Below are 16,218 nucleotides of genomic sequence, written 5' to 3' on the forward strand. Positions count from 1 at the left end.
TGCTAGAAATAGAACAAGTTCCCCTTTCAGAGAATACTCGCCAGATTCACCAAAAAATTAGACACAACATGCATAACGAATAAAAAGCAAACTCTGGGACCCTGGGGCGGGGGGAGTATCGTCTGGCATGGATGCAGCAATTTTACTCCTTTGCTTATCTATCACTTTTTATCCATTGAGTGCGAAATATCAACCGTGATAGCCAGCAAACAGAACAGAAGGTGCTGTCACACTCACCGTGACACAGCACTGAGACTTCAATCTGGAAAACAGACTTGGAGAGTGCTGACGCTGCGGCCAGCCTTGTAGATAAATGCAGTTAGTTACCAGCCCAGAAGTGTTCGTAGCTCTCTCCCTGCTGGTGTGAGAGCCTGTTATGCTAATCCCTCTCTCTGGAATTGCTCTGTCACATTTCCTGCCCCAATTTGGAGCCCTGGGTACCGGGGCATGTCCTACCAGGGGCCTAGGGAAAGAGGGATTTTGCCAACACCTCCTGGCAGGGCAGCCACCAGGTCAAAGGGAACTCACCGCCTCCCCCAACCCCTGCCCCCCGTGATCCCCTTCAGATAATTGTGGGTGTAATTCTCCTCTACTACATCCTCGGAGTCAGTGCCTTAATTGGAGCAGCTGTCATCATTCTCCTGGCCCCTGTCCAGTATTTTGTGGCCACCAAGCTCTCCCAGGCCCAGAGGAGCACGCTGGTGAGTATCCACAGGTGTGCAAGCACCTTTTCCTCCCAGCCATCCCCCATATGTCTACCTGCTCCCTCTCCCTGTTCAGTCCTCTCACATCAGTGGGTCAGTTCACTTTTCCCCCAGGCCCCTCCTCTTGTGCTGCTTGGGCCAAACAGCCCCACTCCCCCCACATTGACCTGTCATTGACCTGGAGCGGGTCACTTCCCTAGGCTCAGTTTCTTTGTGAAATGGGGTTAATGGAGAGGGCAGGAGCATCCCTGTGGGGCAGGAACACCCCATGGGCCAGAAGCTGGGCAGGGTGGTGAGAACATTGACTCGGCTCTTTCCTCTTGGGTGCGGTGGCGAGGGGGGACATACCTCTCTGACTTGGTGATCCCGCAGGAGTATTCCAACGACAGGCTGAAGCAGACCAATGAGATGCTCCGTGGCATCAAGCTTCTGAAGCTGTACGCCTGGGAGAACATCTTCCGCACACGGGTGGAGGTGACACGCAGGAAGGAGATGACCAGCCTCAGGGCCTTTGCCATCTACACCTCCATCTCCAGTGAGTCCACTCCAACTAGCAGCCTGGGTCAGCTGCCTGTATGCTAGGATAGGGAGTCAGAGCTTGGTTGGGTGACAGAGGGGAGAAGTTTGGGATTATCCAGTCACACAGGCTCTGGTTGCAGAGCCTCGGAAATCAGCATGTTCTTCCTTCATTCATTCAGCAAATATGTGTTGAGAGCCGCTATGTGTTTGCAGTGTGCTGGCCCTCAGGGTGCAGTGGTAAAAACGAAACATGAGGTCCCATTCCATGGAGCTGATACATTATGGAGAGAGAGCAGTAAATAAATAACAACAGTTTCAAATTCTCGTATCTCACACTTAGCTGCCACTGCCCTGGGGAAATTACAAGGAAACTGCTATCTATGTGGGGCCACATGAAGTAAAAAAAGTTATCCTTAAAAATCAGAAGCCCAAGCTTAAGGCACTCACAGCTGTAAGGTCTGAATTTATACTAACCATGTGGTTTGGGAATCCCAAGCCAAGAAACAAGGAAAAAATAAACAAAAAAAGACCAAAACTGGTAAAACTCCTAGGGTTCCAGGAGACAACACATTTAAACAACTCTGCAGAGAACATGGGACTCCCATGGCAAATGTTCCTGTTGAATGATGAGCTAATAATAAATAAAAATTCACAAGAGAAAATATACAACCAAGAGTGAGAGTAGATAAATGCAAAAAAAATAGGAGAATATGTCCCTCAATAGCTGGAGATAATAGAATAGTCTGAAAGACATAATAAAATAAGTACACATAAAATAAAGAGCTAGAAGAAGGTATAAAACCAACAAGACAAAACAAGGAAGTATGGAGGGAAACAAAACCAAAAGAAGTTCTAGAAATGAAAAATTTAGTTATTGAAATTAATTCAGTTAGTTTCAACCAGGGACAATAGTTCCCTGATTAGAGAGAGGGCTTATGAAAGTCAGGTAATCAGTGGAGTTCTGGCCTTAGTTTATCTCAATCAGTCTCACAGTCAGTGTAGTGGCTCCATAGACCCAACTCACGGTGGTTACTGCGTAAGCATGTAGTTAGGATATATATGACAGATCTCACACTGTAGCTTAAGAGTCATTATGATGGGATGGGCCAAGTGGAAGCCCCTGGAGAGGAAAAGAATAGAAATAAAAAACAACACAGCATACAGGTTAAACAAATTAACATAGCCGAAGAGAGAATTTGTGAATTAGAAGATAGATCTGTGGAAATTACACAGAATATGAAAAGAAGAGGTAAATGGAAAATATTTTCTGCAACTTGGGAGAAAATATGTTAAAGGAGTAATTCAAAAGGAAAGCATACCTGGATATTAAATGTAAACACAAACAAGTAAACATAACAACATGTCAAACTGCCACCACCCATCTGTGAGTTGGTCATACCAGTGCCCCCAGCCCCATACACTGGTCAACCTTTTATCTGTCAGGTCTGCCTCCCCTGGAGGATGGCTGTATTGACAGTAACCCCATACAGACCCTGAGTTACAGGCACCTGGTTTCCAGACATCCCATCAGTGGGAACAGCTGCTGAGGAGGGGGAGGCCTTACCCCCAAAGCCAGGGGATTCCCTCTCCCAGCAGTAGCATAGCAGGGTAGGGGAGGGTTCGCTCACCAATGCTGTGATGGGAGAGAGGGAAGAGAAGCAGCAAGAAAAGTGGGGGCCCTGGGTCCCCTAGATTCCCAGCACAGCAGGCAGGAAATTGGGGGCAGCTTCAGATTGTGTAGATGGGGGCAGGTGGTAGCTACTTTGGCTGCTCCTAGGATACGTATACTCATTTCCTGCATTCCAAACTGCAACCTGGGACATGTTTTCCTATGTAAACAGCATTACAGATGTCTAGGTCCCAGGCTAGCCCACTGAAACCTATTAGATAGGTACTCTTTGTCCCATGGAGCCCTCTGAAAACTAGCTCTGGGGGTGCTGATGAACCCCATTCACAGGGCACTCAGCACCTCTCCCTCTCTTCAACCTAGAGTCTGGATATTCTTTGCAAGTCTTGCTGTCCCTCTGCCCCCACTCCACCCCATGGCTTTTTGAAGGGCTGGGGCCAGGAGGACCTAGAGAGAGGAGATTTCATGTCGTCAAGAGCTGAGATAACTCTGGAAGGGCTGAGGACCCTGGAGCCATGCAAGGCCCTGCCCAGGCCCCTCACCTGTCTAGGGCTGAGCAATTCAAATGGATAAACAGAGCAGCTCGGTCTGTCCCTGGCAGAGGGAAGTGGGGAAGGGAAAGGGCAGAGCCCTAAGTGAGAGCTTTGAAAGCCAAGTGCTGTTTGCTCAGTGTGTTTGCCCTTTCTGGGATGAGTTTCTTTTTGTTAGTTAGCAGTGGAGGGGGGATGAAGGGAGAGACAGGGTGGCAGGGTGGGGTCACCTCCGGCTGCAGGCATATACCTTGAGTGCATTTTGATTTACCTCCTCCTGGACTTCCTGCCTCCTGCTCTCAGTTAGCAGGGATCAAGACACCAAGACACGGGTCATTAGGCTTGAGGTAATGGAATATCTCTCGTTCTTGCCCCTGGCACCAACCACGGGGTCCTGGCACCGCGGAGGAGCCCCAGAGTCATATTTCCTGATGGGCCCATCCAGGTGAAGCCTGCGGGCCTTTCAGCCTGGTCGTCCACGTGGCCCCGCTGTCCAACTGTCAGGCAGAAAAGATTATCTCTGACACTTTATCTGATGGTCTCGCATCAGCATCACTGAGAGCTCCCTGTGTTTGGAGCCCTGAGCTGGTACAGGGCGAGGCAGGGCATTGCAAAGGAAACAGTACTGTTCCCCCAACATCAAAATCCAGAATCAGCATTTCCTCTTGAAGAAACACAGAGATGTAAGTCACTCAGTGTGTCTTGAGTGAGCCCCTTCTGTGTGCCCAGCTTGGTGAAAGCAAGAGATGATAAGTTGTGCTCCTGGACCTTAAGGAATTTATTCTCTAGCTGAGAAATCAGAACTAACATATGTAGAACAGTGGTGGCAGGGAGTGCTAAGCTGTGTGGGCAGCTCTGTGCTGGCTGCCTAGCAAGGCTGATTGCAGTTACTCCTCATAACAACTTTGTGAAGTGTGTTAGCTCTATGGTCCCCATTTCACGGCAGAGAAGACTGAGGCCTAGTGAGGTGAAATGACTCATTAGGGTCCCCCAGCCAGTAAATGGCAGAGAACAGAGAAGAAGGAGGCCCATTTGGACTGGGGGTTCACACAGAGCTGCATGCAAGCGAAGGCTTGGGCCGCACCTTGCAAGATGGGCAGGAAGGACTCCGATGAGTAGAAGAATCCGTGGAAGAAAGATGGAGGCAAATGCTGTGGTCACTCCCCTTAGAAGTCAGTTCAATTCTTATTTCCTTGCAGAAGCAGCATAACCCCAGGTGTCCATCTGGCCATGTCTTTAAGGATAAGCTTTGCAGAAGTGACAAAGGAGTTCCAGGCCCTACCAGTCAACCGACTGGCATGCTGCCAATTCCTTCTGCCTTTTGTGCAACATCCATTCTGAAGCCCTTTCTCTGCGCCAGGCCTTACTGGGCCCTGAGGGTTAGAGGAGGTAGGAACGGTCCTTACCTTCCCAGTCCTGTGGGAGACAGAGCCCATGAGCAGGAGCTGTGTGTGTGCGGTCAGAGCCACAGGCTCATTTCCTGCTGCTCTGCTTTCTATTTTGTAATACTCAACTGGCCCAGACCGCTTTTGTTTCTCCCATTCACTTGTTGTTAGGTGCTGTCGAGTCAGTTCCAACTCATAGCGACCCTATGCACAACAGAATGAAACACTGCCTGGTCCTGAGCCATCCTTACAATTGTTGTTACACTTAGCCCATTGTTGCAGCCACTGTGTCAATCCACCTCGTTGAGGGTCTTCCTCTTTTCCACCGACCCTGTACTTTGCCAAGCATGATGTCCTTCTCCAGGGACTGATTCCTCCTGACAACATGTCCAAAGCATGTAAGACGCAGTCTCTCCATCCTTGCTTCTAAGGAGCATTCTGGTTGTACTTCTTCCAAGACAGGTTTATTCGTTCTTCTGGCAGTCCATGGTATATTCAATATTCTTCGCTAACACCACAATTCAAAGGCGTCAACTCTTCTTTGGTCTTCCTTATTCATTGTCCAGCTTTCACATGGATATGATGTGATTGAAAATACCATGGCTTGGGTCAGGCGCACCTTAGTCTTCAAGGTGACATCTTTGCTCTTCAACACTTTGAAGAGGTCCTTCACAGCAGATGTACCCAATGGGATGTGTCTTTTAATTTCTTGACTGTTGCTTCCATGGGTGTTGATTGTGGATCCAAGTAAAATGAAATCCTTGACAACTTCAATCTGTTCTCCCTTTATCATGATGCTGCTCATTGGTCCAGTTGTGAGGGTTTTTGTTTTCTTTATGTTGAGGTGCAATCCATACTGAAGGCTGTGGTCTTTGATCTTCATTAGTAAGTGCTTCAAGTCCTCTTCACTTTCAGCAAGCAAGGTTGTGTAATCTGCATAACACAGGTTGTTAATGAGTCTTCCTCCAATCTTGATACCTCGTTCTTCTTTATATAGTCCAGCTTCTTGGATTATTTGCTCAACATCCAGATTGAATAGGTATTTTGAAAGAATACAACCCTGACGCACACCTTTCCTGAATTTAAACCAATCAGTATCCCCTCGTTCTGTCCAAACAACTGCCTCTCGATGTATGTAAAGGTTCCTCGTGAGCACAATTTAGTGTCCTGGAATTCCCATTCTTCGCAATGTTATCCATAATTTGTTACGATCCACACAGTCGAATGCCTTTGCATAGTCAATAAAACACAGGTAAACATCCTTCTGGTATTCTCTGCTTTCAGCCAGGATCCACCTGACATCAGCAATGATATCCCTGGTTCCACGTCCTCTTCTGAAACCGGCCTGAATTTGTGGCAGTTCCCTGTCGATATACTGCTGCAGCTGTTTTTGAATGATCTTCAGCAAAATTTTGCTTGTGTGTGATATTAATGATATTGTTCTATAATTTCCGTATTTGGTTCGATCACCTTTCTTGGGAATAGGCATAAATATGGATCTCTTCCAGTCAGTTGGCCAGGTAGCTGTCTTCCATATTTCTTGGCATAGACCAGTGAGCACCTCCAGCGCTGCATCTGTTTGTTGAAACATCTCAGTCGATATTCCATCAATTCCTGGAGCCTTGTTTTTCGCCATTGCCTTCAGAGCAGCTTGGACTTCTTCCTTCAGTAGCATTGGTTCCTGATCATATGCCACCCCCCCTTTTTTTTTTAATTATTTTTATTGTGCTTTAAGTGAAAGTTTACAAATCAAGTCAGTCTGTCACATATAAGCTTATATACACCTTACTCCATACTCCCACTTACTCTCCCCCTAATGAGTCAGCCCGCTCCCTCCTTCCAGTCTCTCCTTTCGTGACCGTTTTGCCAGTTTCTAACCCTCTCTACCCTCCCATCTCCCCTCCAGATAGGAGACGCCAACACAGTCTCAAGTGTTCACCTGATACAAGTAGCTCACTCTTCATCAGCATCTCTCTCCAACCCATTGTCCAGTCCCTTCCATGTCTGATAAGTTGTCTTTGGGAATGGTTCCTGTCCTGGGCCAACAGAAGGTTTGGGGACCATGACCACCAGGATTCTTCTATTCTCAGTCAGACCATTAAGTCTGGTCTTTTTATGAGAATTTGGGGTCTGCATCCCACTGATCTGCTCCCTCAGGGGTTCTCTGTTGTGCTCCCTGTCAGAGCAGTCATCGGTTGTGGCCGGGCACCATCTAGCTCTTCTGGTCTCAGGATGATGTAGTCTCTGGTTCATGTAGCCCTTTCTGTCTCTTGGGCTCATAGTTATCGTGTGACCTTCGTGGTCTTCATTCTCCTTTGATCCAGGTGGGTTGAGACCAATTGATGCATCTTAGATGGCCGCTTGTTAGCATTTAAGACCCCAGACGCCACACTTCAAAGTGGGATGCAGAATGTTTTCATAATAGAATTATTTTGCTAATTGACTTAGAAGTCTCCTGAAGCCATAGTCCCCAAACCCCCGCCCTTGCTCCGCTGACCTTTGAAGCATTCAAGACTGCCTTTTGCTGTTAGAGAAGGGAAGAAAGAGGGCACATGTACAGAGCCCTTTAGTTTCTCGCACTAGTACTTTGTAGTTTTCATTGTATAGGTCTTTTACATCTTTGGTAAGATTTATTCCTAAGTATTTTATCTTCTTGGGGGCTACTATGAATGGTATTTGATTTGGTGATTTCCTCTTCGATGTTCTTTTTGTTGATGTAGAGGAATCCAAGTGATTTTTGTATGTTTATCTTATAACCTGAGACTCTGCCAAACTCTTCTATTAGTTTCAGTAGTTTTCTGGAGGATTCCTTAGGGTTTTCTGTGTATAAGATCATGTCATCTGCATATTCCACCTCTTGAAATGGTTGAACATCGACTAATACTTTTTGGTATAATGATTGTGTATTCCTTCCATCTTCTTTTGATGCTTCCTGCGCCATTTAATGGGAAAATCCCCATAGGATCCTTCACTATTGCAACTTGAGGCTTAAATTTTTTCTTCAGTTCCTTCAGCTTGAGAAACACTAAGCGTATTCTTCCCTTTTGGTTTTCCATCTCCAGCTCTTTGCAAATGTCATTATAAGACTTTGTCCTCTCGAGCCGCCCTTTGAAATCTTCTGTTCAGTTCTTTTACTTCATCAATTCTTCCTTTTGCTTTAGCTGCTCGACATTCGAGAGCAAGTTTCAGAGTCTCCTCCAACATCCATCTTGGTCTTTTCTTTCCTGTCTTTTCAATGACCTCTTGGTTTCTTCATGTATCGTGTCCTTGATGTCATTCCACAACTCGTCCGGTCTCCGGTCACCGGTGTTCAATGCGTCAAATCTCTTCTTCAGATGGTCTCTAAATTCAGGTGAGATATACTCAAGCTCATATTTTGGCTCTCATAGACTTGCTCTGATTTCCTTCAGTTTCAGCTTGAACTTGCATATGAGCAATTGATGGTCTGTTCCACAGTCAGCCCCTGGCCTTGTTCGGACTGTTGATATTGAGCTTTTCCATTGTCTCTTTCCACAGATGTAGTCAATTTGATTTCTGTGTGTTCTGTCTGACGAGGTTCATGTGTATAGTCGCCATTTATGTTGGTGAAAGAAGGTATTTGCAAGGAAGAAGTCGTTGGCCTTGCAAAATTCTATCATTCTATCTCCAGCATTATTTCTATCACCAAGGCCATATTTTCCAACTACTGATCCTTCTTCTTTGTTTCCAACTTTCCCATTCCAATCACCAGTAATTATCAATGCATCTTGATGGCATGTTCCATCAATTTCAGACTGCAGCAGCTGATAAAAATCTTCTATTTCTTCATCTTTGGCCCTAGTGGTTGGTGCGTATATTTGAATAATAATCGTGTTAACTGGTCTTCCTTGTAGGCGTATGAATGTCATCCTATCACTGACAGCATTGTACTTCAGGATAGATTTTGAAATGTTCTTTTTGACGATGAATGCAACACCATTCCTCTTCAAGCTGTCATTCCCCACATAGTGGACTATAAAAAATTGACCAATTCAAAATGGCCAATACCAGTCCATTTCAGTTCACCGATGCCTAGGATATTGATGTTTACGTGTTCCATTTCATTTCTGACGATTTCTAATTTTCCTAGATTCATTCTCCGTACATTCCAGGTTCCGATTATTAATGGATGTTTGCAACTGTTTCTTCTCAATATGAGTCGTGCCACATCAGCAAATGAAGGTAGTGAAAGCTTACTCTATCCACATCATTAAGGTTGACTCTACTTTGAGGAGGCAGCTTTTCCCCAGTCATCTTTTGAGTGCCTTCTAACCTGGGGGGCTCATCTTCCAGCACTATATCAGACAATGTTCCACTGCTATTCATAAGGTTTTCGCTGGCTAATACTTTTCAGAAGTAGACTACCGGGTCCTTCTTCCTAGTCTGTCTTAGCCTGGAAGCTCAGCTGAAACCTGTCCTCCATGGGTGACCCTGCTTCTATCTGAATACCGATGGAATAGCTTTCAGCATCACAGCAACACGCAAGCCCCCACAGTATGACAAACTGACAGACACGTTCCATTCACTTATTTAACAAATATTTACTGAGCACCTACTATGTGCCAAGCTCTCTGCTCAGCGTTGAGAATGCAGTGGTGGGAAGACAAGTCAATTCCTGCCCAAAGGTTGCTTACAGCTTAGTTAGGAAGCCAGCCAATCAAACAAGCAATATCAATGGTGTGATGAGTGATAGGAACAGAATGGGTATCCTGAGTACCCACAGGAGTTGTCTACATCCTAGTCTTAAGGTAATGGGTGGCAGGGAAGCCTTGTCAGAGGTGAAACCTATTAGTGGGCACTGAAGGACGATGACAAGTTATCCACGTGGGAGAAGAGTGTTCCAGGAATAGGAAACAGCAGTCACCGATGCCTAGAGGTGAGAAAGAGGATGGTTGTTCAAGACTTAGACATAATTCAGTGTGAAGAGTGTAAAAACTAGACCAGGACATGTGGTACTTTGTACACTGTGTTCAGTCCTTTGGATATTATCCTGAGGGTCAGGGGAGCCACTGAAGGAGTTTGAGTTAGGGCAAGATGTGTTTCACCATCTCTTCCACTGGTTAGGGGTCTTCCCTCCCTTCCCAGCCCGAGTCTGAACCATAGTCAGGCAGGGCCTCCTTAGATGAATGTGACTGGCCTCACACTCTGTCCTAAAAACAACAAACAAAAAACCAACTCTGCCATCATTGGAGGGGAGAGACATGGTGGTGCCAGTGATCCCATTCACATGGCACCTAACACCTGCCCCTCCCCACAACCCAGGGTCTGGATATTCTTTACAAGTCTTGCTCTCCTCTGTCCTCCTTGGTGAAGGCCCTAACTCAGAACAGCCAGTGCTGGGGGACAAGGTGACCTCAAGACTTGGTCCGCCTTTCTTCTCCAGCTTCCTGAAATTCTTCTGCCAGTTGGCGTGGCCACAGTGGGTTGCTTTGCATGTCCTGGCCTGGTTTGTAGGGAGAGGGTGATTTAGGAAGAGCTGGGAAGATTCATCAATTAACGAGGCAGAAATCAGTGCGACTGTGGCGCCTCCTCCACACTACCTCCCCGGCAGCCAGCAATAGACACACCATTTACCTGCTTTCCTTCCCCCTCGCTTGATTTCCTGGACACTGAGACTAAACGGGGAGTAGCCCCGTGCCCTTCAAAATACATTTCCCCTCCTGCAGCTGCAACTTGCAGTTAGGCTCAGGGCGGAGGCAAAGCTGAAGTTAACCAGAGGCACAAACAGCCGGCTACGCCTTCCTGACTCAGGGTTTATGAAATATTTATCACTGCTTTGGAAACCAACAGCTCCTAGTATTGTGATGCCCTGCTGGGGACCCATGAGGCCAGGCAACATTCTTTGGGCAAAGCTAGGGAGAGGTGATATTTGAGCCCTGCTTTGTTTTTTTCATTTTTTTGCTATTTTATTTTGTTTGGGGGGCAAAGTGTTCATGAGAAGCTGACACAATTGTTCACCATTGCACCCCCAGAACCTAGCATAGTGCCTGGAACAGGGTAGACCCTTGAAAAATAATTCTGGAATGAATAGCTTTTAAAGAAATTTTTTTTTTTTTCAGAAAAAACCACGTATCCGTATTTCTACACCATTACAAAAGATCTTTCACTTTATAGAGGTTGCCTTTCAGCCCTGCCTACATGCAGCTGAACTTTTCCACGCTTACACGCATCATTTTGTATTCCTCTGTTCTCACTTAACATTATTTAACCAGTATTTCTTCCTCCCTAACATTCATTTGAGTACTGTCACGATCTTTTTTTCCCCTAAATCAAATCAAGGTGAGTCAGCCCACCCCATGCCAAAGTTGAAAAAAAAATCTATTCTTGGTCTTATTCCCTACCCCTCCACCACCTTAGAAACTTATAGGGCTTCATGTGGTTCTGGGAAGCAGAAGGCAGACCTCAAGTCTTTAACTCATGACAAATGGACACCCAGCTACCTTCTGTCCCCTCCCCGTGCCCCAGCTATAGAGTTCAGGGGTGCCTGCTGGGCTCAGAGAGATACCAGTGCCTGCAACATCCCCAGCTCCCTAGGCTCCGGCATTCACATCCCACATCCCAGCCACATCCACCCCAGGGCCTGGTGGGTGGGGGGGTGGGTGTTATCTCCAGAGAGGCCTCTAAAACACATGCAGCTGTAGATTCCAGCCCCCGACCCCAACCATCACCAGGAAGGAGACTTAGAACCCCATAGACAAAGGCTGTCCTTGCAAGAGAGGGTGAGGGAAATGGAAAATTACATTTCATTCTTTAGCGTCTCCATACAACAGCCAGAACAGGGCAGAAATTAATTATAAGCATACTCCATGCTGCTGCATCAGCTTCAGAATGTTCATTTGTAAATTTATTTATAGCCTCATCCCTCAAAGGAGTTCAGGCAACTACAAGAATAAATACAATAAAATAGAAAATTAAAAAAAAAAAAATCAGGACCAGGGAAAACATGTAATAGAATAAAATGTCAATTAGGACACATTTTATGACTATAAAATCTCTCCCTAGAGTTGATGGGCCATCCTTTACTCCTCCTCTTGGCTGTTCCTTGTTAATCGGTTTTGGGTGATTTGTGGTGGTGGTTTTGTTTTGATGTGACAGATAATGTGACAGCTAACACCATCTTGACCACGGCTTTGTGCTTCTGTTGAATGATTATGCAGGATAAATTCCCAGGGGAGGGATTACAGGGTCAGAAGGTCTGAACTTCTGTGTGGCTCTAGCTACAAAGCACCAGATTGTGTTCCAGGCAAGCAATAGCAATTTACAATCCATCTCTGATCTTATTTTGTAGCTGGGAGTGGAGCCACAGACTGTGTGGGAGAGATCTTGGCCTGGGGCAGGGGAGCTGAAGAGTAGTGTGTAGACCTCTCCTCTAGCTTGAGTACCCCCTCGGTGGTAATTTATAGGGAGGGGCAGAAGAGAGACCCTGCCCTGAGGGAGCTGTCTGGAATAACTGGCCCTGTGGGGAAGGGGCAAGGCTACTACATATTTAGAGCTATAAGGTTAGTGATGGTCAAGGGCCCAGGCGAGAGGAGGGTCCGCTGTTCCTCTCGTTCCCCAGACAGTGATGAACAGGCTGCTGGCTATGCCCTATGGCCCAGATCTGGGTAAAACTAAGACTGCTTATAGTGCCCCTTGCTGGGGACCTTGAGAGAGGGGCTATGGCATTGCAAGTGGACACCTGGAGACCATCGAGCCCTCTTTAGAAAGGGCACTTAAAGCACAGTCACATGTGATACTGGTGTTGATTAAAAGCCTAATAGAGAGGTTCTCAGTGTCCCACAGGCTCAGTCATATCCCACCCATGTGACTGGGAGATCCTCAATGACAGGGGCCATGTCTCCCCCATCAGATTAGGACTCTCCCAAAGATGGGGACAATGTCTCTCCTACCTGCCAAGGAACTCTTAGGGGTAGGGGTCCTGTCTCTTCATCATATCAGGGGCTCCCTGTGAGCATGCTTCCTGTCTCCTTCTTTAGATTGGGAGCCCCCAGAGTATAGGGCCAGTTCTCTTTCACCCAGCTGGGACTCCCTGAGGTTAAGGTCACATCTCCAGGGTACACTGTGTATGTATTAGCCGGTGCAGGATTCTTGGAGTAAGTGGGCAGTAGCTTCTTGGAATTCTGTTGACCATCTGGACTTGTTCAGAGTGTCAGACTTTGCCACTCATTAGACAGGGGCTGTGTACCCAGGCTGAGCCCTCTGTCTCTGGAACCCAGCTTCTTCTGCTTTAATTCAGCTAATTGCAGAACCAGGCTCCTTTCTGAGCTGGCCTGGAAGAGGTTCATGGAAGGGAGGAGGGTAAGATGGGAAGAAGACAGCTGAGATGGTTACCTCTTACTCCATGGAGTTTCTCCATGGGACTTAAGGCCTGAGGCCAGTGTTCTCTCGGGCATCTCATACCTGGGCCAGAGCAGATGTGGCCTTGTGGAGCAGGGCTAAGCTCATAAAAAAAAAAAAAAAAAAGTAGCACATGAAATACCATGCTTAGCCAGCACAGGGCTCACAGAGCCTGTCACCTGCATTATCTCCTCTGTCCTCAGAACGAACAGCCCAGGTCTATAAAGAAGTACGTGTTTATAAAAATCCAGTGAGGAAACTGAGGCACAGAGAAGGTAAATGGCCTTACACAGCTTATAAGTAACAGGGATTTCCCCCTTCTCTGACTTTTAGTCCAGTTCTCTTTGCTCTCTGGGGATTAGAGGCAGTTATGTTAATGAGGCAGAACTCAATCTACAAAATTAGGCTGTATCTTGAGTCAATCTCTTTTGAGATATGGAAAAGACAAGTGAGCAGAGAGATGGGAGACCTCATACCACCAAGAAAGCAGAGCCAGGAGCATCCTTTGAATTCAGGATCCCTGCCCTGAGACGCTCCTAGACCAGGGGAAGATTGATGGCAAGGACATTCCCCCAGAGAGAGAAAGCCTTCCTCTGGAGCTGTCACCCTGAATTCAGACTTCTGACCTCCTAAATTGTGATAGAATAAATTTCTCTTTCTTAAAGCCATCCACTTGTGGTATCTCTGTTACAGTGACACTAGATAACTGTGATACCCATCCCCTGACCCTTGGTGGTTTGTCTTTGATTAAGTGACCTAGTCAAGAGCAGCTGCCCTGGGCATGGCCTCTAAGCCTTAGATCAGAGGGAGGTTCTGCTTTAAACTGTTTTTAGTCACTAATACCTAAGTGTGAATGAGTTTGAAATCCTTCCCAGGAGCCACCGGAAATTAAGAAGCCACTAAGCCTCAGGAGACCTGGCTAGGGAGGATACAGAAGCCAAAGACAGAGGAAGGAGTAGCAGCTTGATGCCCGAGAAACACACCCTGCTGACTTTACAATTGGCTACGGGGAGCCAACTCTCCAATTCCTTCTCCGTTCACTTTCCCATGGGGCTTCTCTCACCCTGTCCACATGTCCATAAGGGCATTTACACCTTTATTTAAAGGCTTAAGTCAGCAATAGAGGTGAGGGCCCATAGGACAACAGTCTTGAGGGAAACAGGGTAAGGAACTGGAGGTGCCATAGGGCTAGAGTTCAGCCTTTACCCTACTCCAACGTCATCCTGTAGGCTGGGAAGAGGCCTCCATGGGTTGCACTGCCTCCAACCACCCTAGGTGTCTTCGTTTTTTGCTGTCTCATTCCTCTGCTAAACTATCCCTTATGCTTCCTCTGCAGTTTTCATGAACACGGCCATCCCCATTGCAGCCGTCCTCATCGTAAGTGGGTCCCCTTTTTTTATGTCCTGGTGGGTGGTGATGGTGGGATGTCTGTAATGAAGGGCCACCCAGGGTTTGGCCTTTCTGTTCAGGCACCTTGGAAGATAGGCTCAGCAAACCCAAAAAACTCACTGCCATTTAGTTGATTCTGATTCATAGCGACCCTATAGGACACAGTAGAACTGCCCCAGTTTCCAATGCTGTATGTAAGTCTTTACGGAAGCAGACTGTCACATCTTTCTCCCACGGACCGAATGGTAGGTTTGAACCACTGACCTTTCGGTTAGCAGCTGAGCACTCTAGTCACTCCACCACCAGGGCTCCTTTAGGCTTAACAGCAGGGCCAAAAATGGGGTGATTGATTGGAAGTCTATATACAGAGTATGTCCCTGCCCTCCTCTAGGCAGACAGAGAACTCTGCTTCCAGGCCTGAAAAAGCCAAGCCTTAATATTTAGAGAAATTAAGTTTTCTTTAAAAAAAATCGCTATCAAAAGTTTTAATTATAAGAGCAAAAGATGTTTATTGTTGTAATGTTGGGAAATTCAGAAAAGCACAAAGAAAATTAAACTCGCCCCTAATCCCACTGGTAATATCCTGACTGCGTTTCCCTCCCATCTTTTTTAAGGCCTCTGATATGTCATTTCTACAAAAATAGGATTGTGCTGCACGTGCAGTTCTGTAACCCACTTTTTTACACTTAAGAATATGCCGGGAACAATTCTCCACGTCACTAAATGTCACAGTGGTGGTTTTCTGAAGTGCCTTTGTTGAAAGCTGTGTGTGAGCTCAGCAGTGGGGCCGGCAATGCCCCTAGAGAAAGGCCGTGCCCCCATGAGCCTGTGGACTCCTCACTCAGGGCTCCCCTCCCTGGCTTCCCTGACAGCTGCAAGTCTTTTAAAAGACGCATTTATTTCCCCTGAGGCCAGAGTCCCTGATCAGTCCTGAGTTCACAGCCTGTCAGGCACGCTTGGGAATTCACTTTCAACATGATTTGTAGGCCTAGCTCTCTGGGGAACTCTGGGTAACAGCGGCCACTGAGCAGGCCAGGTAGCCAGGGGGCAGGCACAGAGAGAAGGTGGCTTTGTAATTATTGTATTTACATTTACCCGCCCATCCACCCCCGCCGACTGAGGGCTGGGGAAATAAGCACTCAGGCTGCTGGCTGAGGAGAGCAGCGCTGATCTAACTTGAGGGCTCCTCCTTGGTCATTCCTGGTAAGGAGGGGCCCGGCAGGGAGGGCAGCCGCCTCCCTCCAGCTTGAAGTCCTGAGCGCATTAGAGACATTTCCATTATGAAGGTGTCTCTAACCAGAAGGTCCCTGAGGTCCACCCCAGCCCTGTCGATTCCTTTCATGGGGCTGTGTTTTCAAAGTAGGATGTGGGCCCACGCCCTGACACACCCCCTACCTCCTCTGTGCCTCTGTCCACAGACCTTTGTGGGCCATGTCAGCTTCTTCAAGGAGGCCGACTTCTCTCCCTCGGTAGCCTTCGCCTCCCTCTCTCTCTTCCACATCCTGGTCACACCGCTGTTCCTGCTGTCCAGTGTGGTCCGATCCACGGTCAAAGCTCTAGTCAGGTGAGAGGAGGGCAAGGCCAAGGGCATTGGACAGGCAGCTCATGCGTCAACCCCCGGGCTTGCTCTTGTGACCACTGGAACAACAGCTGTTTGGTCCCAGGATGTGCCTCTGCATTGATCTGGGCAGCCTCACTGAAACTGTATG

General features: G+C 47.2%; 1 protein-coding gene across 3 annotated transcripts in view; it reads left to right on the plus strand.

The window, feature by feature from the left end:
- Nucleotides 1-16,218, plus strand: part of ABCC8 (ATP binding cassette subfamily C member 8) — an 89,117-nt gene that overhangs the window by 34,322 nt on the left and 38,577 nt on the right. For all 3 annotated transcript variants that reach the window (XM_064288368.1, XM_064288369.1, XM_064288370.1), the window contains exons 9-12: nucleotides 567-701; nucleotides 1,077-1,239; nucleotides 14,457-14,497; nucleotides 15,928-16,073. In XM_064288368.1, coding sequence (XP_064144438.1) covers nucleotides 567-701; nucleotides 1,077-1,239; nucleotides 14,457-14,497; nucleotides 15,928-16,073 — 485 coding nt within the window. The remainder of the gene's footprint in view (nucleotides 1-566; nucleotides 702-1,076; nucleotides 1,240-14,456; nucleotides 14,498-15,927; nucleotides 16,074-16,218) is intronic.

Source organism: Loxodonta africana, chromosome 7 (genome assembly GCF_030014295.1).
Source record: "Loxodonta africana isolate mLoxAfr1 chromosome 7, mLoxAfr1.hap2, whole genome shotgun sequence".
Taxonomy (NCBI): domain Eukaryota; kingdom Metazoa; phylum Chordata; class Mammalia; order Proboscidea; family Elephantidae; genus Loxodonta; species Loxodonta africana.